Here is a 25,453-nt window from a genome sequence, read left to right as displayed (position 1 = left end):
AAGCTCCACACAAGGAGGACCCGGGACATGAACCGCAGTGTCCTTGTTTGGTACCATCGTGCCACCCTTTACCAATAGATTATTGTCAATTTCTTCCACATATTTTCTGAATTCCAGGTCAGAATCTTAGAGAGTCCAAGCCTAACCCGACTGCAGCATTAGAAAAATTGTGACAAGAATAGGCCATTCAGCCCAAGCAGCTCGTCCATCTTAGTCACCTAGTAGATGACGAGATGACAGTCCATTCAGGACACACATCCCCACACTGCCTCTCCCTTCTACCGGGTCCATTAGAACATCCAATCTCACCAGCATTTGGAGATCGTGTCTCTGGAGGGTTTGGATTAGGGTTGAATTGTTGTGCTCTCTCCTACCTTTTGCAGACTTCCATAATTTGTTCTGCGTCTTGTCAGTTGTCTTCTTTATGAGGCTGTGTCCTTATTTCAGTATTTTCCAGGCCCTTGAAATCAGGCCACTCACCGCTCCATACTCTTCATTGTTTATTTCTTTATGGATTCTTTAAGTAAATGATATTTCAACCAATTACAAGGCAGGCTTTTTAACAGAATTAAACAGCTGTAAATTTTGAATCATTTAATAATGTCTTTTAGGATAAGGTTTTCCATTTTGCCAACCGATTTTTTTTTTTTTTTCGGGTATTATGAGGATGTTGGAGAAAGGTACTTGTTCAATAGTATGCTGGAAAAGTAGAAGAAATACAACCTAAAAAGTTATTTTCTATCTAAGTAAGTTCACCAGGAATGTATTTGCCTCCCATATAAATTGTAACCCCCCCTGTCGTAACCTCACGTACTCACACGTCCAAGCAGAGCACACACCTTTTATAGTAACTCCAGCCACTCAGACACAGCAATACAAACCTCTGAGCTGAAGCTGCTCCCTCCAAAGGAAACGACTAAGTTGGCAAGTAGTGTTGCCGTGGCGATGCCCACAGCCTGCCCCTCCCCTCATCCCTTCCCTGTTCCTCACACCTGCATGCTAGACGCTCCACACAGGTTAAGCTCCCTGCTCTACAAACCAGAGAGGTTGAAGGTTACACAAACTAACACCGCACACCGGGCTGTCAAGTTTCCTCTCGTCGCCGTCTGTACACACCAGGATTTTATCCTTTATGTTCTCTTCTTGGTCTCTGCTGGACCCCTATTAACCATCTTTAAATATTAAAAAAGATCACACTGCTGTGTGAAGTGACAAGCCATGAAAGAGGCAGGATTTGTGAGGTCCACTCCAACATTTTGACTTTCTGCTCTCTGCACTGCAATCAAGACTTTAGGACCAAGTACCATAGGGGGTGCCACAGGGCCCTACAAAAGGGGGAGGCAATGGCTACTTTGAATGTATCGGGTGCTGGAGTCAGGTAAATGAGGTAGCCGTCTCAATTCTTGTGGGACACACCTCGTTTACTGCACCCCATAACAGTCTTTTTATATCCGCCCAGTCTGTCGACAGACTGCACACACAGATATTAAACCGAAGCTTGCAAATGTCTATCGCTTAATTGTTCAAAGTCAGGTACCAGCTTTGTTTTTTTTGAAAAATAAATCCAAGTAAACATTCAATAGCAGACAGAAAAAAAAAATATATAACTGCCCTTTTTATTTTTTCACTTCACAAACTGTCAGTAATGGAGACAGAGTTACAGATGAGCAGGGAACAGACATGCATTTTTTGGTCTGAATAAACACACCGGAGCTGGGAGAGAGTTCTGGAAAATTTGTCAGCTTGTTATGAAAAATAAACTCTGCCTTAACTCCTTGATCGCCCTCAGACAGTGGCCACTTGACTTTACATTTGGCAGGCAGTACTGCACATCGTGGGCCTGTTCTTTTTTAAGGGTCAATCCATGATTCCCATTCATCTAAATTAGAAGGAAATCCCACAAAAAAAAAAAAGTGAGCGGCATGTGTATAGGCATGTATCCATAGGGAATCTTATTTACACCGAGTGTTTGCCTGCTGCAGAATCCCACCAGGAACAGCTGTGTGTCTTTTCGGTGTCATACTGCATATTCAGTAGCGCCCGTTCAGTTGATCTTCATTTCTGAACCATTCCTTTCCATCACTGACGTCCAGTTTATCTTACAATTTCACAAGCCAGTAGGCGACAGATCCCAGAGTTCATGGAGATCAAACAGCCCTTCTTCATTGCCTAAAACTTTTGGAATCAAGTTACTTGTGCTGTCCTCAATATTCACAGTGCTGCTATTTGATACATGAGAAACAAGTTCGACCCAGGGCACCAGGAGCTCACTGCCGTTCCCCACCCAATTGCCTAATCGTTGTTTTGGAGGTGGGTGGAGGGTCGATTTTCCAAAGTACCCGGGTGAGGCGGAGAAACCGTGGCTATGCGGTTCCTTGGAGTTCCTTTTTGGTATGTTGTCTGAAACCCTGGATACTAGCAGGACTGACTTAGGTAAGGTCATGTTGGCGCTATGCCTATCCGGTAACCAATGCGATGTGGTACCCGGCCCTAGAAGCCATGGTCCATGGGATAAAGTGGATGTTTCATCATGCTGCCAGTCATCATAGGCATCTTGCACACAAATAGGAGACTGAAGAGTAATAGAACTCTGGGTTATGGTACAGCTGTTCTTTTCTGGTGCATTTATATCTGCAGGCCAGCTGGCGGTGGCCGATGTGGTGATGTCATCAAAGAGACATTCATCCTCTGTGGGGGGAATGAGACTAAGTGAAAGAGGAGACTGAGGTGGCTCGGCAGGAAATGCCTCGGCTACTCCCAGAAAGGGGGCATGCGTCACCCTGCAATCTTCTGTAAGGCCTGGGATGCATAAGACGGTGCTGCTAGTGGAGGCCTGCTTCTCGCAATCTTCTAGTCGATATGAGCCAATGTCAGCATTCAGCCCCTCCACGTGGCACTCCTCATCTACATTATACGGTTGGTTCATGGTAGTTGGCCCAAAGACACCCAACTCAGCCTCGTTCAAGTCATGTCCTTGCATTGTCACCCACAGAAAGGCACTTCTCTCATCTGAAAGGGACCGAGGGGTCACCAGAGCAGAAGCAACTCTATCTGTGGACCCTTTGCCAGAGTACTCTTCTAAAATGGCATGAGACGTGTGACTAACCTTGTGCAGCTGGTTGCTGGGGGAATGCATGCAACAATTGGAATCCTGTCCACTATCTTCTTCTTCATCATCTAGGTTAGTGTCTTTTTCTTGGCCTTTCATACTCATGGTAGCCTTTGCAGCAACTACAGACATGAGTCTGGATTTCCCTGTGGTTCTATTGTTCAAACCGTCCAGGATTCCAAAAGGAAATTTGGAGGCACAGGGCTGATCCCAGATCTTTCTGGAAATGCTTCTCCTCCATACAGGATCCGTATACTTGCACATCGTATCCCTTATGGATTCCACTCCATAGAATTCTGAAGAACCAGATGCAAATTTTACATTCTTCTGTGGGACACAGTTGGAAATTTTAACATAGTCTTGCATAGGGCCCATTACCTTTGGAATTGTTTTTCTACACTGGACACCAGAAGGCTTTTCCAGAATGTCCGTCACTTCGATGAGTTTAGGTTTCAAAGAGGAAGCAAGCTGGGAACTGCTATTTCTAAGGTGTGAAGGGCGCCTGCTTGTGTCAGCACACTTCTTAAGGCTGCCAGAATTCCTGGGGTCAATTTGAAGGCCTTTCTCCTCTGTCTCTCCCTTGCGTGTTTGAGTTTTATTACTCTCTACATCCTCCCGGGCTATTGAGATCACACTACTGGCTGGCACATCAGGCAACATCGTCTTCTCTGAAAAAGAGATTTACAGTGAGTCAGAATATACATTAAGGTATATTAATATATATTATATTATTATATACCTACTGTATATATAACCTTGGCTACCGTGGCTGTTCGTCTGTCTGTCTAGGATTGTAAATCACCTGTAGCTCACAAACTGTTTCACCTATTGACTTGAAATTTCGTACCCATATACTATGTGACGTCTACTATCCGCTTCCGGGGTGATGATTTTTATTACTCTTTTTATTTTTATTTTATTTTATTGTAGAATCAACTCTCAGCAGCGCACAGCAGGGCGGCCGTGCGGCGCATGTGTATGGGCGCCGTTCTCACTCCCTACCATCTTCACTAATCATTCTTCAGGCAGATTGAAGACTTAAGAGCCAGCTTAAGTGAAAAATTAAAGAAAACGTACTAAGTAATTGCAACACAAAAACTTAATCAGTTTTAAAAGCGAAAAGATGCCAACAAAAGAAAAGAAGCAGCGGGCCGCTAGGGTGGAAAAAAGAAGAGCTACTCAGGAAGCAGCAAGCACATCAACCTCTGAGCAAACGAATGCTAAACATACAGAGAAAGAGGATGAAAACTAGGAATGTTCAAGTCAAGTGGATTCACTGCACGTTATCGTGCAGTACGCCGTTACTGGAATATATAACTGCTGCACCCATATATACTGTCTCGCCCTTTCAGGTCAGCAGACAAGATGCTTTTACTTGTTCCTAAGACACGATGCAAACTTAGAGGTGATAGGGCTTTTTCAGTTGTGGTTCCAAAACTCTGGAATGATTTTCCATTACACGTTAGGCAGGCTCCTTCACTTGCTGTCTTTAAATCTCTCTATCATAAAAAAATCCTGTGATGAGACAGGACTTTTTTCAAGAGATTTTTTTAAGTCCCACAAGACGAGAATTTTGCCATGAGATTTTTTTCAAGTCATGCCTTCCCCTCAACCATATTCAAACATGCCAAGGTCCATTCAACTCTCATTCGTGTAAATGGTTTTGTCAGACACAGTTCCTGCGCTCTCAGCTCTTACACATTCTTACGTTTTCCTCATTTAAAGTCATTTAGGAAGAGTCCTCAGTTTTATCCTTTAAAGAAGCTTTTCTGGACAGTATTCTTAGACATACAATCTATTTGTTTCCTTCAATGTAGTCCTTTTCTGGACAATATTTTTTTTTTTATATAAGTTCTTGATGACACGTCAACAACTAAACGAAGAGGAAAGGGCAGCATGTCGAAAAGTGGCCCAAAACAGTTGGAGAGAAAAGAATTCAAAAAAGAACAATAATAATCTAAGTGCTAAATTTGGAAAATAAGGAAAGTACTTTGTAATAATCAGCCCGGACCAAGTGCAATTGAAAACCTAGCAGGCCCAAACGAGGACGGAAATAAAAGACAAAGATTAGAAGACAAAGTAGAATGTCGTAAAGAGGTTCAAAAACATTGGTGCGATACACATGCAGAGCAGGTTAGAGATTATGAAAGTACTAAAATTCGAAAGTTTCAAAAAACTGATAGTAAAGATTGCATTAGTGCTAACAAATGGAAATGACTACTTGGTGAAACAACGGAACAATGAAAAGAGATCAAATATATAGACATAAGTGATATGACAGAAGTATGTAGATATTGTTCGGCTTTAAAGTTTAAGTCGGAGACTTAAAAAAATAGTGTTTCTTCCCAATGAAGAGGCGTATCCGCGAGAATTAAAAGATTTGTTGTTTGGTGAAAGTGAAATCCACAAACACTACAGGCAAAATATTTGAATCTACAATAATCTTTTTCCGTTTGCAACATTCAATGCCCAAAATATACTGTAGATTTACAGTACATGATTCAGGACCATAGGCTATGAGAATCTGTGGGGCTGCAACAATTAAAGCTACAAGTTTAATTTTAAAGAAACCACAATTCGGTTAGGTTTATATTTATGATTACGGAGAAGCGATGCAACATAGAATTGAAAGAGTTAAACAATCAGACATATTAGAAATTCTACAGCCAATAATGAATACAAATCCATACGTCCAAAAGTATTGCACTTTACACGAAATTTATCTGCAAAACACAGTCAAAGAAGTTTTCTTGGATTTCTATATGAATCCGAAAGATCACAGTCACATATATAATAAACCAGAAAAGCAGGGCAGGACCCTCCCAACCCTGAGAGGGTATTCCACCCTTTTCCAGCTGAGGACCATGGTCTCGGATTTCGAGGTGCAGATTCCCATCCCAGCCGCTTCACACTCAGCTGCAAACCGATTCAGAGAGAGCTTAAGATCACAGCCTGATGAAGCAAACAGGACAACATCATCTGCAAAAAGCAGTGACCAAATCCTGAGTCCACCAAACCAGACCCCCTCAACACCCTGGCTGTTCCTAGAAATTCTGTCCATAAAAGTTATGAACAGAATCGGTGTCAAAGGGCAGCCCTGGAGGAGTCCAACTCTCACTGGAAACGGGCTCGACTTACTCCCGGCAAAGTGGACCAAGCTCTGACACTAGTTGTACGGGGACCGAACAACCCTTATCAGGGGGTTCAGTACCCCATACTCCCGGAGCAACCGATGACCCCAATGACCCCAAAAAAAGTTTGAAATTAACATAGCAACCTCCCCATAACAGGTTCAAGAAGGGAGACACGGCAAAACAAAAACTAAGAAAACTGAATTGGAACTATTTACAGTTATCTACAAACCCTCTCGTTGTTATGGCCCTGAGAGAACACTCTGGTTCCCTACACAGAATCCTTCTTCCCCAGTGCTCATACCTCATCCTTACATGCCACACCTTCCCATAGTCCCCCAAAATGTCCAGAAAACCCCAACTACGTATTTCTGCATCTAGGAGCCGAATGTCAAATAGGCGGAGCAATGTCAAGTGGGAGGGGACATACTTGACGGTTTGTCACACATGAAGTTGTGAAAATCAAAAGTCAGTCATGAATACTCAGAAGTTTTCACAGCTTATCTATACTAATAAAAGGCAAAGCCCTCACTGACTGACTGATTGACTCACTGACTCACTCACTTACTCACTAATTCTCCAACTTCCTGTGTAGGTGGAAGGCTGAAATTTGGCAGGCTCATTCCTTACAGCTTACTTACAAAAGTTAAGCAGGTTTCATTTTGAAATTCTACACGTAACGGTCATAACTGGAACCTACTTTCGACCATATATACGGCCATAGCCTGCAGCTCGGTCACTGTGTGAGGCGGAGTTGCATCCCGCATCATCACGCCTCCCACGTAATTGAGTGCCTGCCCATATAAGATAAATATTTGCGGGTGAAGGACTGTGCTTATGCAAACGAAGATGAGATGGTCTAGTGTTTGGCACAAACTCAGCGAAAGTGCGAGAGGAACTTTTAAGTGCTGGGTCTTAGCTAACATTAAATAAAGCCATGGACTTCGCAAGATCCCACAAGAGAGCGGCTCACGTGAACTGCCTGTGAATGCAGTATGTAGAGAACAAGGAAGAGCGCCAAAGAGCACTGAACAAAAAAACACATTACACAATTGAGAAGGCAGCAAGAGAGTATGAAGCAAGTGACACATACAAGCATAATCATAAGTGCAGCTACTGCGTAAAACAAAGCACGGTGTAAACCATAAGTTTAAATTAAGTTTATAGACACGCTGCCGCTGGCGTTTGTCATGCCTACGACGAATACGATATTCGCGAGATACAAGTTTAATGAGAAGACACAAGGTATAAACAAACTTTGGATCACTTTGTAACGGAGTTAAAACTGCTGTAACAGAGTTAAACTTGCGGGTGAAGGACTGTGCTTATGCAAACAAATAGGAAAGCAAGGTGTAAATCCATCCATCCATCCTCGTCCGCTTATCCGTGGTCAGGTCACGGGAGTAGCAGCTTAAGCAGAGAGGCCCAGACTTCCCTCTCCCCGGCCACTTCTTCCAGCTCTTCCGGGAGAATCCCAAGGCATTCCCAGGCCAGCCGGGAGACATAGTCCCTCCAGCGTGTCCTGGGTCTTCCCCGGGGCCTCCTCCCGGTTGGACGTGCCCGGAACATCTCACCAGGGAGGCGTCCAGGAGGCATCCTGATCAGATGCCCGAGCCACCTCATCTGACTCCTCTCGATGCGGAGGAGCAGCGGCTCTACTCTGAGCCCCTCCCGGATGACTGAGCTTCTCACCGTATCTTTAAGAGAAAGCCCAGACACCCTGCGGAGGAAACTTATTTCAGCCGCTTGTATTCGCAATCTCGTTCTTTCAGTCACTACCCATAGCTCATGACCATAGGTGAGAGTAGGAACGTAGATCGACTGGTAAATTGAGAGTTTTGCCTTACGGCTCAGCTCCTTTTTCACCACGACAGACCGATGCAGAGCCCGCAGCACTGCGGATGCCGCACCGATCCGCCTGTCGATCTCACGCTCCATTCTTCCCTCACTCGTGAACAAGACCCGAGATACTTGAACTCCTCCACTTGGGGCAGGATCTCTCCCCCAACCCTGAGAGGGCACTCCACCCTTTTCCGGCTGAGGACCATGCTCTCGGATTTGGAGGTGCTGATTCTCATCCCAGCCGCTTCACACTCAGCTGCGAACCGTTCCAGAGAGAGCTGAAGATCATGGCCTGATGAAGCAAACAGGACAACATCATCTGCAAAAAGCAGTGACCCAATCCTGAGTCCACCAAACCGGACCCCTTCAACACCCTGGCTGCGCCTAGAAATTCTATCCATAAAAGTTATGAACAGAATCGGTGACAAAGGGCAGCCCTGGTGGAGTCCAACTCTCACTGGAAACGGGCTCGACTTACTGCCGCAATGCGGACCAGGCTCTGACACCGGTTGTACAGAGACCGAACAGCTCTTATCAGGGTATCAAGGTGTAAAGCTTAACTTTAAATTAAGTTCATAGACACGCTGCCACTGCCGTTTGTCATGCCTAAGACAAATTCGATATTCGCGAGATACAAGTTTAATGAGAGGACGCTGGGTATAAACGAGACTTTTGATCACTTTGTAACTAAGTTAAAATTGCTGGTGAAGGACTGTGCTTCTGCAAACGAAAATGTGATGGTCAGGGATAGAATAGTGTTTGGCACAAACTCAGCAAAAGTGCGACAGAAAGTTTTAAGTGCCGGGTCTGAGCTAACATTAAATAATGGCTGGTGAAGGACTGTGCTTATGCAAACGAATAGAAAGCAAATGTTATGTTATTTGTGAAATGTTTCCTTTTCTTTTTCATAACTTCTTTAACACACTTCTTCTCCACTGCGAAGCGCGGGTATTTTGCTAGTGCTACATATAATAGGGAAATATACAATTTAAATATGTAATTTAAACAGAATTGACAGGATACACTGCAAAAAGAGATAAGCCATGTTCCCAAAACACAGACCTAGACCAAGAACAGCCAGTTTAAGGGCCGAATGATTTCAAGCTGTCATTTTTTAAACTTCACTTCATACTGAGAGTTTGTTTAATCTCCATTGCATACTGCAGAGGACAATTTCAAGTGTACGCTCTAATGTCTAGTTCACGCATTCAAATTTTATTCTTAAATTTATGCCATCATCAAAATCCCCAACAGCTGTTGCCTAGTGCACAGCAATCGTAGCCGCCTGCCACTCAGGAGCACTAGGGATTCGCTTCCCGATCAGTCACTTCTCAGTGTTTAATTCACTTTCTGGATTTTTAATGTGAATTCTTTACTTCACATTCTGTGTTTTTAATGTTATTTATTCATTCCTAGTCTTATCGGTTTCTAGTTTGTTTTTCTTTTTTGACAACTTTGGTTTGACATTTTGTAAAGCAGTGGTCCCCAACCACCAGGCCGAAGACCATTACCAGGCCATGGATAATTTGGTATTGGACCGCACAGAAAAAATACAAAACATTTTATTTCCATTTTATTGACTATCAGAGTCTGCAGGGTGTTTTATTTCGACCCACAGTTGTCTCTGTCCCAGTTTTGATCCCCAATAAATTAAGCCCACATGCTAACTCTACCTAAAATGAGTAAAAAATAAACTCTGGACATCACCACAAAGTCACTGAAAATCCTGCTCCTGTTTCCAACATTATGTCTTTGTGTAGCGGAGTTTGTATTGACAGCAACCAAAATAAAATTACGGAGTAGACTGGACATAAGGAACACACTTCGGGTGTCATTGTCTCCCATGATTATCTGAGATGGGACAGTCTTGTTGCAGAAGAAAAAGCTCAGAGCTCTCACTGATTATGTGTTATAGAGAGTTGCATTTATTATGCACTTTATTATGAGCCTGCGATGTCCAGTTTGTGGAAAATTGTCTTACATGAAACCGGTCTGTGGTGCAAAAAAGGTTAGAGACTGCTGTTGTAAAGCACAGTGAGCTACATTCTTAGCATGAAAATGTGCTACAGAAATAAGTATTATTGTTCTTTCCAGCTTCTATGTGGGGTCAAGGTGCCTGATCGAACTTTTCAATACTGCACCTCATCCCCTGTCTTTCAGATCTTTTTTTACTTTGCTTTTCTACACCAGCTTTGGCCTCCCTTGTTTTCTCTTCCCCTGCTCTCCCATTCCCATCAGTCTTTTGCTCACGTATTCATTGTCTCTCCTCATCACATGTCCATACCCCTTCAACCTACTTTCTTGCACTTTCTTAGACATCTCTCCCATTGTGTTGTACCTCTTATTCTGTTCTTCTGCATATCTCCACACATTCATCTCATCATTCTCATCTAGTATGAATTGAATTTCCATTATATGCCCTTTTGATAGCAAGTGGTTGGACTGGAACTTTAAAAACGTTGGCATGCTGCGGCATTTGATGTACATTCAGAGGAGATTGTGATGTCACCAGGCAGTGCTTGGCAGCCCCTCAGTTCTGATAATTCTGGAGTGTGCCATCTCGTTCACGGTTTATAATCACAGGAGTGTCAATGTACCAAAACTGTGACTGTGTTTTAATTGTAGTGGACTAAAAATCCCAAGCTAAGCTAAGACTCACACCGTCAGAATGACGGTGATTTATTTATTTTTATGGTGGGGATCCCAGGCATGCACCTAGCCTTGGCCCGACTCACACACACTCCCTCACAGAGACAAACAAGCAGCCAGTAATAAAACAGAAATAGAAGACTGTACTAAACAATAATAAACAAAATATGACTACAACAGTCCCACCCCAGTTCCCTTTATGGAAATATGCAATAAACACAAATTCAACACTAACAAGCCACTAACAAAAACCACACACGCTGAAGTCCATGAAAACGGCAACTGATGGAATGAAAAAGATGGAGGTCGATAGTCCAGAGATCAGCACGCTGTATGTGAATGTAAAGACCACCCTACTTTGTCTGCGGCCCAGAAGTGCTTCCTAGAGGAGACAGAATGGCACCAGAAGCATCCCATGGTCTGGAATAAAACAAAGCCCCCTGCCACACATGGACAAGTCAGAGTCAGCAGGCAGTGGGCAACACTCAGCAAAGGAGGGAAGGAGGAAGAATAATTCTGATTTACTGTTTCTTTATGGCTTATTACTGGAGAGGCGATTGTGGAACGTGCTTTGGTGGAATAAAAATCCTTCATTTTATTCATTCAACGTCTGGTGAGTTACTGTGTCTGTCGTTTGGGGCTCTCTGGTGCCCCGTGTGGGCACACTAGCATTTGGCGTTTAATATTTTACATTAGTTTGTATTCTGCATTATTAATGTGATCTTTGTCATCTTACTCTTATTGTATTCCTTGAAATATCTGTGAAGCACTTTAAGCACGGGAAAGACACTATATAAATAAAATGTGTTGTTACTTTTACAATAACTCAAACTTCAGTGCTACGATTGGCGTGTTCAGCTTCTCATAATGTGTGTGCTGCTTTGCCGTTTTTTTAATGTCCATCATTCTTTCTTTAGTTTTGAAGTCACACGCAGATCATCTTTTAGTACCACAAAACTTAAACAACTTTGTGTCTCAGACTTTCAGTTTTGTTCCTCAATCGTGTTTGGTTTTTAATGTTTTAAAAACTTGTGTTTCTTTTTCATACGCAAGACCCACCAACAGTGACTTAGAGTGACTGCAAGTGTCTTGTTTATTTTAGGAGAGAGAACTTTTGTGGAAGGCTGTTTCTCATTACTGTTTTACTGTTTGTTTTAGCTAGAAGTGGCGTTACTGCCACTGAAGGATGAGATGCATTAGGGATGGGAATGGAGCGCCTGCTGTTCTGGACACCAACAGCAGCTTACGTTCTGATTGAGCATTGCAGGCCTGGCCATGATGTTTGTCCTGAGCTTCACCCTCCTAGTTCTTTTAAGGTGCATTAAGACCTGTTTTGGCCCCAACCATTATGTTACAGTTTAGATAGATAGATAGATAGATAGATAGATAGATAGATAGATAGATAGATAGATAGATAGATAGATAGATAGATAGATAGATAGATAGATAGATAGATAGATAGATAGATAGATAGAATATTAATTCTAAGGTGAAATTCACATCTTCACAGTTTATAATAGATCCCGCCTCCTTACCTTTCCAGGGGTGTGTTATACACATTAATTAGGTGGAGATGGGCGGGGCTTGGATAATAACATTGGGAACAACGGGAGTTGCTCAGACATTTCACTACCACTTGTACTGCAGCCTGTGTTTTCCTTTTTGCCAATTTGATGTTATATTTTCTTTGATTCTGTTTTTTTATTTTAGTTTTGTTATTATTCATTTTTTAAATTTCTATTCTTTTTTAGTTCCTTTTTTAGAGACTTAACACAGTTTTAGTGTTATAGAAGTTTTTTTTTTTATTTCTGCTTTCTTAGTTTATTTGTTCATTAGCGTTATTTCCATGAAGCCCTCTTCGTAGCTTGTATGTCATTTGTGTTGTATCAGGTTCATTGGCTTTATATTTTGTTACAGTTGTTTTTTTTTCCTGTGAGTTTTTTCTCAGAATTTATTAATAAATTAAATAGACGCCAAGGAAGTCAAGATGCCTGATCAAATTGACAGCTAAGGTTCAAAGTATTCAGAATTAAAAACACTCTGAGGTGCCCGTTTAGCATCAGCCTCATTAAGTTTCAATTGATTTTTGCAAATTAACTTGAATAGTTTTCTGGTGTATTAAACTCAAATCTTCAAACTAAAAGTCCAGTATGCTCATTCGTGATGTTCCTCTTTCACTGCTTTGGTTTCTCATTATCCCTTTGTGAGGGGACGGGGTGTCTATGGCTTTGGATGTCCTACATATGACTTTGTGACATTTGGGATGCTGAAGACCATTTCAGCATTCTAATTCACTTCTTAATTTTGCTGTAGTTTGTGAGTGGTAGTGATGTAAACAAATCAAAAGGAGATGCCAAAAATATGTGTCAGATGGAGCAAGGGACAGAACATGGAGGAACAACAAACCAAAACCAATCAGACAAAAACAAAAAAAAAAAAAAACTCCTAGTAATCCTAACAGTTTGACTCTTCAAAGTCTTTCCCATAAATATATTAGATTAGGTACGCTGGCATCTTGTATAAGGATCATCTATGGTTCTTTGTGTGAAGAAAAATTTCATAATGTTTGTGCAAAATTTACCCAACTCTATCCCCGTGTTCTTGGTGAACTCATTTAAAGTAACAGTCTCGTTCCATGGCACTAATTCCCTTCATAATTTTAAATATTTCATCCATGTCATCTCATAATCTCTTATAACATGGAATCCCATCACAGCTTGTGAATCACATGGCTAGCAATGGGGTTGTCGTTATAAACGCACAAATTTAGAGGCACCCATGCCATGAAACGCTCATAAAAAACTGGTATACAATATTGTGAGGATGTCACCAAAACAAATTGAAACACAAACTTTTTGAATGAAATTATGCAAAGTGAATTTAAAAATCCCTAACTAAATTTCCAGAAAATCAGTAATTTATTTCACACATTGGGTCTCAGAACTTTAAGCACTCCCCTGTTTGTGTGTGTTTCCTGCACTGCTGCATTGCTGTGCTCCTTAGGAGCTAGTCTATGTTAGCACAAACTCAGGTGGATTAAAATGTCCTGCTGCCTTTGTTAAATAATATCTTAATTAGATTCTTCAAAAATAAGAAATTTCTATCTGTGTGTGCATTTTGCTAGGTAGGAAATGTTTTCTGTCTTATTACATTTATCCAGTAACAAAGATGTTGGTGGGGTTAAGTAGGAAAGTAGAATGTAATGGAAACTTATTCCACACTGGTAGAGTCGTAGCTCCTCAGATCTTTAATATTTGGCTGTGATCTCCCGGCAGATTTCCCAATTAAAATGAGTGTTGTTATGCTAGCAAAATTACCAAAAAGGTTTGAAATAACAACCAGGAGAAAAGTCAAAACTAGCAAAAAGGATCATGAACAAAAAATAAAAATGAAGTACACTGCTACCAAAGCCAAAACAGAAAGTCAAGAATCTCACGTTAAAAAGACAGACAAGGATCAAAAGTGCTTGAGAAAAGCTCAAGACAAAGATTTTATTTGGAATCCGTCAGCTTGGACTGGGAATTGACTTTTCCCAAGTAACTTTTAAACCCAATGAGTACTTGGACGAGGTTTATGACCCTAAAATGCAAGGGTGGCCTCAACAACCAGGAAACAAAAAAAGAGCCGACCAGATCTATACAATAAACAACAATAACGGTAAAAACAACAATATATCCAAAATAAGGCTTAGTTACCAAAGTTAACTATATATTTTTTATTCTACGAAATTCAGAAACTCCAAGAAGGCTGTAAACAAATAGAAACTTGTGTGGCATAGCTCAGAGCTATAAAATTAAGAATATTAACTTGAATTTGCTGTCTTCTAGAATTGATTCCCAAATGGACTTTTATCATTTATCCACTCCCATAGAGCTGGTCTCATATTATAACACTTCTTTTAATAGTATTCTTTATTCTCTTGCTCCGCTAAAAACCAGATCAGTTTCTTTTTCTTTTTCTGCCTCCTGATTTACGCCTGAACTTCGGCTTCTGAAAGCTAAGGGCAGGCAACTTGAAAGGCTATATACAAAATCTGGACTCTTTGTCCACAAAGAGATGTACAAAAATCATGTACTCTATTACAAGGATTGTATAGCCCAAACCAAATCTATTACACTCAATAATACAGGTAATAATTCTGTAATAATGTTACAGAACCTCCAGACTCTTTACCATCTCACCTCTAATCAACTGCTTTCTGCAATTCTCTTATGTCCTTTTTTAATGAGAAAATCCAGAGGATACATCAGCACCTCAGTCCAGATCCTCTCTGTATTTTTTCTGAACTACACTCACCTATTCACTCTTTTTCTTCTTTCCAGCTTCCCACTTCCTCTGAAATTTCAGATCTCATCTGCAAATCTAAGTTATCCACTTGTCAGTTGGACCCCCTGCCTACAGTTCTGGTTAAAACCTGCCTCCCCTCTTTAGGCCCTCTCATCTCTGCCATCATTCACTCTTCTCTTACTACTGGTATTATTCCCTTATTTTTCAAAACTGCTGCTATAACCCCAATATTGAAAAAACCTGGTGCTGATCCTACTAACTTCAATAATTTTCGCCCTATCTCTAACTTGCCCTTTATCTCCAAAATTCTTGAAAAAATAGTAGCTATCCAACTTCACACCCACTTCTCATAATAATCAATATTAAAAGTTCTAGTCTGGTTTTCACCCTCTTCATAGTACGGAAACGGCACTTGTTAAAATTACCATTGACCTTCTTATGGCTGCTGACTCCGACCTAATCACTATTCTCATCCTCCTTGATCCGAGTGTGGCCTTTGATATTATTTGTCATACCCCTCTCCTTAATAGATTATCTTTGATTGGCATTACCCATATTCCACTTGATTGCTTTAGATCCTACCTCTCAGGCCGCACTCAGTTCATACAGCTTAAAACCTTCACTTCTCAATCCACCGCTGTTACTTCAGGTGTGCCCCATGGCTCTGTCCTGGGTCCTCTTTTTATTATTTACCTTCTTCCCCATGGCAATATTTTCCGTAAATATAACATTAATTTTCACTGCTATGTTGATGACACCCAGCTCTACTTTGCCAGTAAACCCACCTCTTCTTTTCCACCACCTTCGCTTATTGACTGCATTGCTGAAATTAAATCCTGGTTTTCTTCAAATTCTCTTAAATTAAACAGTGACGAAACTGAGGTTCTTCTCATTGGTTCAAAATCATCATTATCCAAAACCAATAATCTTTCTCTTATTATTGATAACTCTGTTGTTTCCCCATCACCTCAGGTCAGGAGTCTAGGTGTCATCCTCGACAGTACTCTATCTTTCTAATCTCACATTAATAACATCACCTGGTCTGCTTACTTCCACCTACATAATATTAATCACATTCGCCCTTCCCTACTCCTCATACCACTGCCATTCTTGTTCACAGTCTTGTTACTTCTCGGCTGGACTACTGCAATTCACTCCTCTTTGGTCTCCCTAATAAATCTCTTCACAAGCTTCAGTTAGTCCGGAATTCTGCAGCATGCATCATTACTCAGATCTCATCTATTCACCATATTACTCCGGTCTTTCAGCAGCTCTGTTGGCTCCCGATTAAGTTTCAAACTGATTTTAAGATTCTGCTATTAACATTTAAGGCCATTCATAACCTCTCCCCTCCAGATCTATCTGACCTCCTTCATGTTGCCATTCTCTCCTGTAACCTTAGATCCTCTTCCTCAATCCATCTGACCGTCCCTCTCGCCCACCTAACCACCATGGGGAGCGGAGCATTCAGCTGTTCTGCTCCCAAGCTCTGGAATCCATTACCTGCCGAACTTAGAAATCTCAAATCATATTCATCCTTCAAATGTAAACTTAAAGAAAAAGCCATTTTAAACAGATGCGTTTTATGATTACAGTGGTTATGTTTGGTTTTAATTTTTATATTTTCTGATGTTTTTAGTTGTTTATAATTGTGTCTTTTATTTATTTATTGTTTGTTCGGTGTCCTTGAGTTTTTAGAAAAGGCGCCTTGTATAAATAAAATGTGTTATTATTATTTACATTTGTGATCAAACCACAATGATTAGGACTCGGCTTTCAACAGAGATACTGTGCTTCTTATTATCTACTGGTTTATCCATTTGTATTTTTACGTACAGTATGTACAATTAGTAAATTATGGTGGTTTTTATCACCATATTTTCTGTTCTTCTTACACCCTTTTACCTTTTTTGGAATCCATTTTTATTTTGTCTCTTAGAAGGTAAATGATCTATTATTGTTCAGCAGTGTGTCTGTTTGCAGAGAGAGTGTCAACCGCATCGAGAGGTTTACCTATCTCAGCAAAGACATTCACTTCTCTGATGACTCTTCCTATGAAGTCAATAGACAGATTGGGAGTGCATGGGGGGTCATGAGGTCACTGGAAACGGGGTGTGTGGCACTCCTGATATCTCTGAAAAATGCCAAAGGTCCAAGTCTTTAGAGTCCTGGTGCTTCCTGTTTTGCCATATGGTTGCGAGACATGGACACTATCCAGTGACCTGAGATGAAGACAGGACTCCTTCGGTACTGTGTCTCCTCAGAGAATCCTTGGGTACTGCTAGTTTGACTTTGTGTCAAATGAGTGGTTGCTCATGGTGCCCCAAATGAGGCACATCACATGCATTGTGAGGGAGCGTCACTTACGGCACTATGGCCATGTGGCTCGATTCCCCGATGGCTTGCAGGATTCTCATTGTTGAGGACCTGAGTGGCTGGACCAAGCCATGGGACGGCCATGCACACGGCTGAGGCAGGTAGATGGTCATTTCCAGAAGGTGAGACGATCTACCTCGGAGTTTACCAACCGGGATCCAAAGGCATTTTGTCAGGTGGTAGGTACGGCAATGCACTGTACCAGAGCATGCTCCCCAACCTGATCTGACCTGATTGTTCACCATGGCATATGAAGAATGGGCCACAGGTTACAGTATGTAAGTCATCATGATAAATGTTTAGATGTAAAAGGAGTGCAGTCATGTTATCAGTTTTAAAAGCACCTTAATTATCAAAATTTTAAATAGCATATAATAATTGATTAAATACAGTAATATGCAAAGGGGAGCCAATGGTCTACATGCTTTTAGACGATTATTCCCCTTCAGTCAGTCTGAATACATTCTGAAGTAAAACTGTAACAAAGAAAGGTTGGTGTACCATACTGTTGTGAGCTCTCCTCTTCAGAAAGAGTTCTAGAATGAGGCTCAGACCCAACTTGAGACAAAATCGAAGAGGCCAGCTGCTGATTGGCTGCTTCTATTTCGGCGTACTTCCTATAAAGGGAAAAAGAAATGATCATCATAAAAATTAGTTTCCCCAATAACATCCATGGATGGTATGTGAACGATTCTCTCTAGCAATAATCACCCAGGTGCTGACATGTCTACAGTTGCAGCCAAGGCCATTGTCCAAATCAGTACCACCTTTTACTTGCAAATGGTCCATTCTTGGCTCTAGGTAGGCAGAAAATGGCCTGCTGAATGCTTTAACAGTAAGATCGGTGACACACCAGAGATATTCTGTCATAAGTTTTACTAATTGAATGTTATTTTACATTTCCTTGTGGTTCAGACATGTAGAAGGAAAAGCCTCGTCCTCATTTATGGTTGGCTCATTTCTTGCGTGAAGGCCTTGTGGCAGACAACCAGAGACCTTGCTCCACCGGGACCTCTGGAGAGTGGAAGGACCGGGAGAGAGGCAATACCTTCCCTGGGACATGACAGTGCAGGCCCCCTGGTTTACATTGGGGGCAACAGGACTGGAGCTTGGAAGCTCAATCCTGATGGGGACCATGGCCACTGCCCGGGAATGCTTAGACAATCCCAGAGCCTTGGACTGCAACACTTCCACCACACCAGGAAGTACTTCAGGAACATCGTCAGGGAGCACCTGGAGCATATCAGGGTGCATTATAAAATATTTGGGGAGCTGGAGTTGGGAGGTAGAAGACAGAGCTTGTGGGAAAGGAGTGAAGGCGACTGAAGGAGAGAAGAAAGAAAGGTTGATACATTGTGCGGTGCTGTGTGCAGGAGACCGCAACAAATGTCTGCATTTTGGGAGGTTTATCTCGTGATCTGTTTGTGTCCAGGCTGAGTTTTTTTTTAATTCTCTTTTTTTACAGTCTGGTCTTTAACTTTTGAAACATTTTTGGAAGCTTTACTACATTAAAGCAAACCATAGTATACTGTCGATCCTCAAGGCGACATGAATACACAAGATAAGCTAATAATTTTCATTTGTAGGTTGATGTTGATGTGTGCACATGGTGGTTAGATGTCGACTTGTGTCCTATAGTGCAAAGGTGCTGATATTTTGATATTTTACAGCACACACTAAGATGCCATAAAAATAGATGGGTGATAGATAGCATCCTCAAATACTTCTGATCCAGTACTGGATCTCAAGGGGCAGGCGCCTATCCTGGCAAAAATGGGCAGAAGTCCTTCAGAGGGAAGACAAGTAAAAGGCATTCATGGTATACACCAAGCAGGCATGGGATTTAAACACAAGGATGTTAAGTCCAAGAGACACTACAGGAACACTGCCCCATGAACGGATATTTGAAATTAATCTTTGAAATTTCCAGAAACCTCCCTATTCTGCCTGCAACGAATATGAAAGAATGCTTAGCAAGCTAAAACCATGAGCAAGGTGTGCCTCTGACCTTCTAACTGGATCTTGGAGGGTATCACACTGCAAGGCAGCAGGCCCCTCTCTCTCAGTCTCGCGGAGCACTCCCAGATGAGCCTGTGAATTTCGGATGAGCTGGCTGTGAACCCAGGGCCACAGAGTCCATAAGTGGCTGTTTGCTCAGTTATTCTAAAGGTGGGCTACATTGAATGCAGAGGTAAAGACGGTAGCTATTAAATCCAGCATTGCGAGTTTGCATCTCGTGACTGCCAACTCAGGGTGGATAGCTGCTCTGAGAGGGAGACACAACAGGGCAAACATACCCACACATACACTGGGTCATATTAGACTTGCCAGTTAAACTAAAATGCTTATCGTTAGGTTACAAGAGGAAGAGAAACCTGCATAGACCCGGAGAGAAGGTGCAAACTCCACATGGATAAATGCACTTGAGGTTCCAACTGTGAACTAGCAACACTAGGCACCTCCATACAGCCCCCCGCTGTGCCAAGCTAATGCTTTATGCATGGCACCAATCAGTTCATTCTTAATCACATTGTGCCAAATCTCAGATCGATAGGATTCAAACCGTGATGCATAATTTAACATTACAGTAAAAATTACATCTTGCTTGAGGATGGGGCCCCGAGTTGCCTCGACAGCTTGCATATTGTAATCTTTCTAGTTAGCCAATAAAAAGGGTCATTTTGCTTAACTTGTCACCACAGTAAAAAAACAAAATCATGAAATCTGAGCACCTGCAGATCTGGTTGTGCAGAAACCTCCGGTGATTAATGCGTCTCTTTGAAGGTCTTGTTTTCTTGGGGCGCTGCAGGGTCCTCATGATGTGGGACGAGGCTGCGGTAACAAATGTAAACAGGTCCCGGCCATGGCCTCCTTGATCCGACATGTGCACTGAGGCAGCAGAAGAAACGTTCACCGGGAAGGAGTAAGCAGCAGAGTGGCCACAATGCCTCATCCTTAGAACAGCCCCATTCGTGAGTCTTCCAGTTGACACCTAACAAAAGAGGAGCGCCAGCGGGTGAACCTCATCCCAGTTATCCCTTGATAACCAAACATTACACCCACAACCTCCTTACTCATCATTTATTGGCCATTTATCATTAGGAGCCATTGTTGGCTAAATGAAAAGGAAGAAACAGGACTGCTCTCACACACACACACACACAAGCAGTTCATCCTGCACACCTTTGGGAAGTACAAGGAGATCCACCAAGACACAGGAAGAACATTCAAAATGCACACAGGTACGGATTGGCCTGGAAATCAAATCCAAGCCTCTCGGCTGTCGGGGCTTCAGCCCCACATCTAATACTTTATACAACCCACTTGACAAAAAGTTTCACCACAAGTAACACAAGACAAAGTGACAACAAAGCAGACTGACCTGCGATAAGCAGCGGCTTCACTCGGGGCCACCAAGCTGCTGTTGAAGCTGGAGACTTTTGCTCTGTGAAGTAGCAATGAAGAACGCAGGAGGTTAAGACTGAAGGAGAAGGGGGTGGGGTGGGGGGGATCCAATCTGCGTTAAAATTGGTGCCCCCCCCCGGCGTGTTCAACCAATTGAGGCTCATTAAGGCAATTGTTCTTAATTGGCGAGTCTTGGCTTCAGCTCGTCACTCTTTCTGCAGCCCTTGATTTGCAGGACGGGCGCTTTGTTCATTTTCTATTTTCAGCAGCTTTTTTAACCTCATTTACTGCTCGTCGTCTATTGTGAGCTGCTGGCTTTGGAATCACCCTTTACCTCGGTTCAATTGATAGCATGTTGGTTATTTGTTTGAGGCGTCCTTTATCTTGTCCCCGAGCGGATGAGACCACAGGATTGTTGAAGAGAAACAGGCAGAGGCTGCACGACGCATGGCCCCACTCAGCGAGCCACGCTCCAGCTTTTGGCCGCACAGCAACAAGTGTGATCCAGTGCCCAGGAATGCTTTAATTGGCGGCTGCCACGCATTTGAGTGCTGGCAGAGCACTTGCCGCTTGTTAAACTAATCACCTCTTAATTGCCACTTAGCCTTTATTTCTTGTTTCATTCGCACCTTCAATTCTTCACTTAGGGCTGAATGGGCGCTTTCTACCATTAACCATCTCTGGCCTCTCTTCAGCCTGTTTAATGACTGCAAGCACATTATTTTGGTGGTGGGACTGTCTATGTGACCTCAATCAAGGTGTTTGGAGGGCATGTTGGGCTTGTCTTGGCTGTTTAGGCAGTTCGTTTTGTGGGCTGGGGTGGCACGGTGGCACAGTGGTAGCATTCAGGTCCTTTCTGTGTGGAGCTTGGATGTTCTCCCTATGCCTGGATGGGTCCCCGTCCCCCCCAAAACAGTCCAAAGAAATGCAGGTTAGGTGAATTGGTGATCCTAAATTGTGTGTGTGTGGATGTACAGTATGTGTGTGGATGTGTGTGTTCACCCTCTCTAGGGAATATTCCTGCCATGCGCCCTATGCTAGCTGGGATAGGCTCCAGCAGACCTCCACGACCCTGTTAAGTACTAAGCGGGTTAGAAAATGACTAACTGCCTTTGTCGGAAGACTCAGTTTAGCAGATGTGGCCTCAAATACCTGTGTGGTTTGCATGACCTGCCCGGGGTCTGTTGGCATTCTTCAGCTATTGCCATATTCTCTCATATCCCAAATAACTGTATGTTAAGTTAGGCCCTACCTGGCATTAACATGTGTTTTAGTAATCTACTTATAATCAGAGGGCACCATTTAAAACCAGTGAAAATGCCCTTTGTTACCAGATTGTATCCACATTTGGAGAGCCACAACATCTAGCAGAGGTGTAAATACACACGTGTGACCTGTCCGCTTTCAACAACCACATTAGAGGAGGCCGATTTGAATTTTGTACCTGGAAGGTGATATTGTTTGTCTGGACACAGTGTGGGCACTGGAGATGCATTTTAATTCCAGGAGGTAAATGTAATCCAGCTGAGATATACATGGTGTGAAAAAGGGAGACAAAACACCAAAAAGAGAGCTGGGGATACCCAGGGCCATCTAAACATATGGGCACAATGGGCACTGGCTGGGGTCTCCAAGGAGCATGATGTTTCTGACGCCTGTGTATGTTTCTGTATTGCTATCAAAACAAGGACCCCAGCGCTCTACTTTGACTGGTGGCCTGTGATCCTGGTAAGATTGCCCTGTGCTTGGTAAGCCCGTATACTTGAGGTTTGGCAAAAGGAAACCAAACAGTCTTTGCAGACACGAGTTCACAATACAATAAAACTGAGGATGGAATGAGTTTATATGGTGGGTAGACCAGAAGGGGCAGCTTCAGGAGAGCAGAACTTGGACATGAAGTTAGTGGAAGCAGTGGAGGAGTCGTCGCTCAGCTGGTGTGCAGAGGGGAGAAACAGAAAAAGGATTAGAGCACAGCGCCAACCTCTGGCCCGGAGGGTTATTTACATTTATTCAAGCCTGCAAGATGTCTCCCATACAATCCAAATATGGGATACACATATAAACGGGGACCTCAGCTACCCTCTTTGTGAGAATGTGATGTACACAAGTAGGTCCCAACATGGGCTGGAACTGCTTCAAGGACTGATGCCACCATGAAATCCTGGTCAAGGTGCCAACTCCACTGGGACCTTATGTTAGAAAAAGCAGATTCTGAGAACGAACTGAAGAGTGTTCATGCCAGCGATCTGTGCCACTGCATCCATCTCCGACACTGCTGTGGTATGGCTAGAGTTGTTGCCCATGCTCACGTTTATGTTATACTAGCAAAATACCTGTGCTTCGCAGCGGAGAAGTAGTGTGTTAAAGAAGTAATGAAAAATTAAAGGAAACATTTTGAAAATAACGTAACTTGATTGTCAATGTAATTGTTTTGTCATTGTTATGAGTGTTGCTGTCATATATATATATATACACACATACATACACACACATTATATATACAGTATATATATCTATATCTATATTAATATATATCTAATATCTATATATATATATCTATATATCTATATCTCTCTCTCTCTATATATATATATACACATACATACTGTACATACATACACACACACACACATATTATATATCTATCTATCTATATCTACACACACATTATATCTATATATATATATATATATATATATATATATATATATATATATATATATATATATATATATATATATATATATAGCAAAATACCAAGCCATGCTAAGTACTACCTTAAAAGTTTTATTAAGAAGAAAATTAAACCTTTTAAACTGAGGGAAAATATACCAATAATTATTTGTTAAGGATCTCTTTGTGTACCACATTGTGAGTTCGGCCCTCCGGTTGTAATATGACCAAGCTGTGCACTGAGCTTACTCTTGATCATGTAACGTATAGTTGGCTATGTGAACAGTAATCTTGTTTCAAATCTCACAGCTTGGATTGTTGCTGTCATAATCAGTTTGAGTTTCATGGTTTGTTTCAATTACGACAGTATTTGCAGGGCTTGTGTTGAAGTGACATTCGGCATCTGTCAAGCGTTGTAAGTACACAACCAGTTTCATCGATAAAATCACATCCAGCTTTTGAGAGTTTAAACATTCATAAACATACAAGTGTCCACTACTGAAATCGTCACCTGTGAATCTAAGATGTTTAAGAGGCATTGGCGGTTGTCCAAAGGTGTAAAATATTTGGCCATTTCGGTACACTTGAAAGCGACAACCGAACAATTCAGCGGCAGCCATCAACTCACGTGCAGATGCATAGGTGAAGGGCTTAAGCATTTCACTCTTCTAGTGCTCCTGTGTAGTATAATTATCTCCTATACCGTCATCAGTCCACACCTTGAACCTGTCCCAGTCATTCAATACATAAGACACAATGTTCCTCCGGATATCAAGAGTGAGCCTGATATGGCCGTGCAATATGTAACACAGAGAATGGAAAAGGTAGGTGCCATCTCCGGGCATGGAAACCACTCGGTAAGTGACAGTTCTTTGATCGATGGTAGATGGTCGATGGTAGATCACCTCGATAGACATGTTAATGCGGGTACGGTTGGAATGATAAAGGAAATGGGTACCTGAACAATGTAAAGTAAGTCTAAAATACCTACACAATAACTATAATTGTAATAAATGAACAATAAAACAGCGGAGAAGCCGTGGATTAAATAAGAAGGCTGTAGTTATCAGCAGGGAGACGTGAATCCCGTGGCGAAGCAAGGAAGGGAATGTAGATACTGGAGAGACAGACGGCCTTATATAGGAAGGCAGCCAACAACGTGGGAGGCGTTGGGATGGAGGACCCAATGCCGCTTCACACGGTGACCGAGCTGCAGGCTATGGACGTATATATGTACGTAAGTACAATTCAGTTAGCGTTGGGAACCCGCGTACCAAATTTCTTAAAGATGGGCCCATAAGTAACAAACACCGTTGAAAAGTTCAATATGGCGGCCAACAGTGGCATCATACCACCGAAATAAGTACCAAATTTCAGCCTTCTACCTACACGGGAAGCTGGAGAGTTAGTGACATTGGAAAGTTCAATATGGTGGCTGACAGTGGCGTCATACCACCGACATAAGTATGTACATTGGTTTCGGTTAACGCAGGGAAGCCGCCTACCAAATTTCGTGAAGATGGAGCCATGAATAAGAAAGTTCAACATGGCGGACGTTGTTGACCGTTATGACCGTTACACGTAGAATTTCGAAATGAAACCTGCTTAACTTTTGTAAGTAAGCTGTAAGGAATGAGCCTGTGTAATTTCAGCCTTCTACCTACACGGGAAGTTGGAGAATTAGTGATGTTTGGAAAATCAATATGGCGGCCGACAGTGGCATCATACCACCAAAATAAGTACGTACATCGGTTTTGGTTAGCACAGGGAAGCCGCCTACCAAATTTCGTGAAGATGGGGCCATAAATAAGAAAGTTCAACATAGTGGACATTGTCGACCGTTATGACCGTTACGTGTAAAATTTTGAAATGAAACCTGCTTACCTTTTGTAAATAAGCTGTAAGGAATGACCCAGGAAGTTGGAGAATTAGTGATGAGTGAGTGAGTGAGTCAGTGAGTGAGTCAGTCAGTCAGTCAGTG

At 42.2% G+C, this 25,453-nt stretch overlaps 1 protein-coding gene across 1 annotated transcript; it reads right to left on the bottom strand.

Annotated features, from left to right (window-relative positions):
- Positions 1 to 1,615: 1,615 nt before the first annotated feature.
- On the bottom strand, positions 1,616 to 21,301 carry LOC120518664. Its single transcript, XM_039741571.1, has 4 exons — positions 20,777 to 21,301; positions 20,127 to 20,386; positions 17,896 to 18,011; positions 1,616 to 3,777 (listed from the first exon to the last, which is right to left on the bottom strand). Exons 2-4 carry the CDS (start codon positions 20,345 to 20,347, stop codon positions 2,108 to 2,110), a joined length of 2,007 nt encoding a protein of 668 aa, XP_039597505.1. The 5' UTR covers positions 20,348 to 20,386; positions 20,777 to 21,301; the 3' UTR covers positions 1,616 to 2,107.
- Between the last annotated feature and the right edge of the window lie 4,152 nt (positions 21,302 to 25,453).

Source organism: Polypterus senegalus, chromosome 18 (genome assembly GCF_016835505.1).
Source record: "Polypterus senegalus isolate Bchr_013 chromosome 18, ASM1683550v1, whole genome shotgun sequence".
NCBI lineage: Eukaryota > Metazoa > Chordata > Cladistia > Polypteriformes > Polypteridae > Polypterus > Polypterus senegalus.
This window is presented reverse-complemented; position numbering and strand designations above follow the sequence as displayed.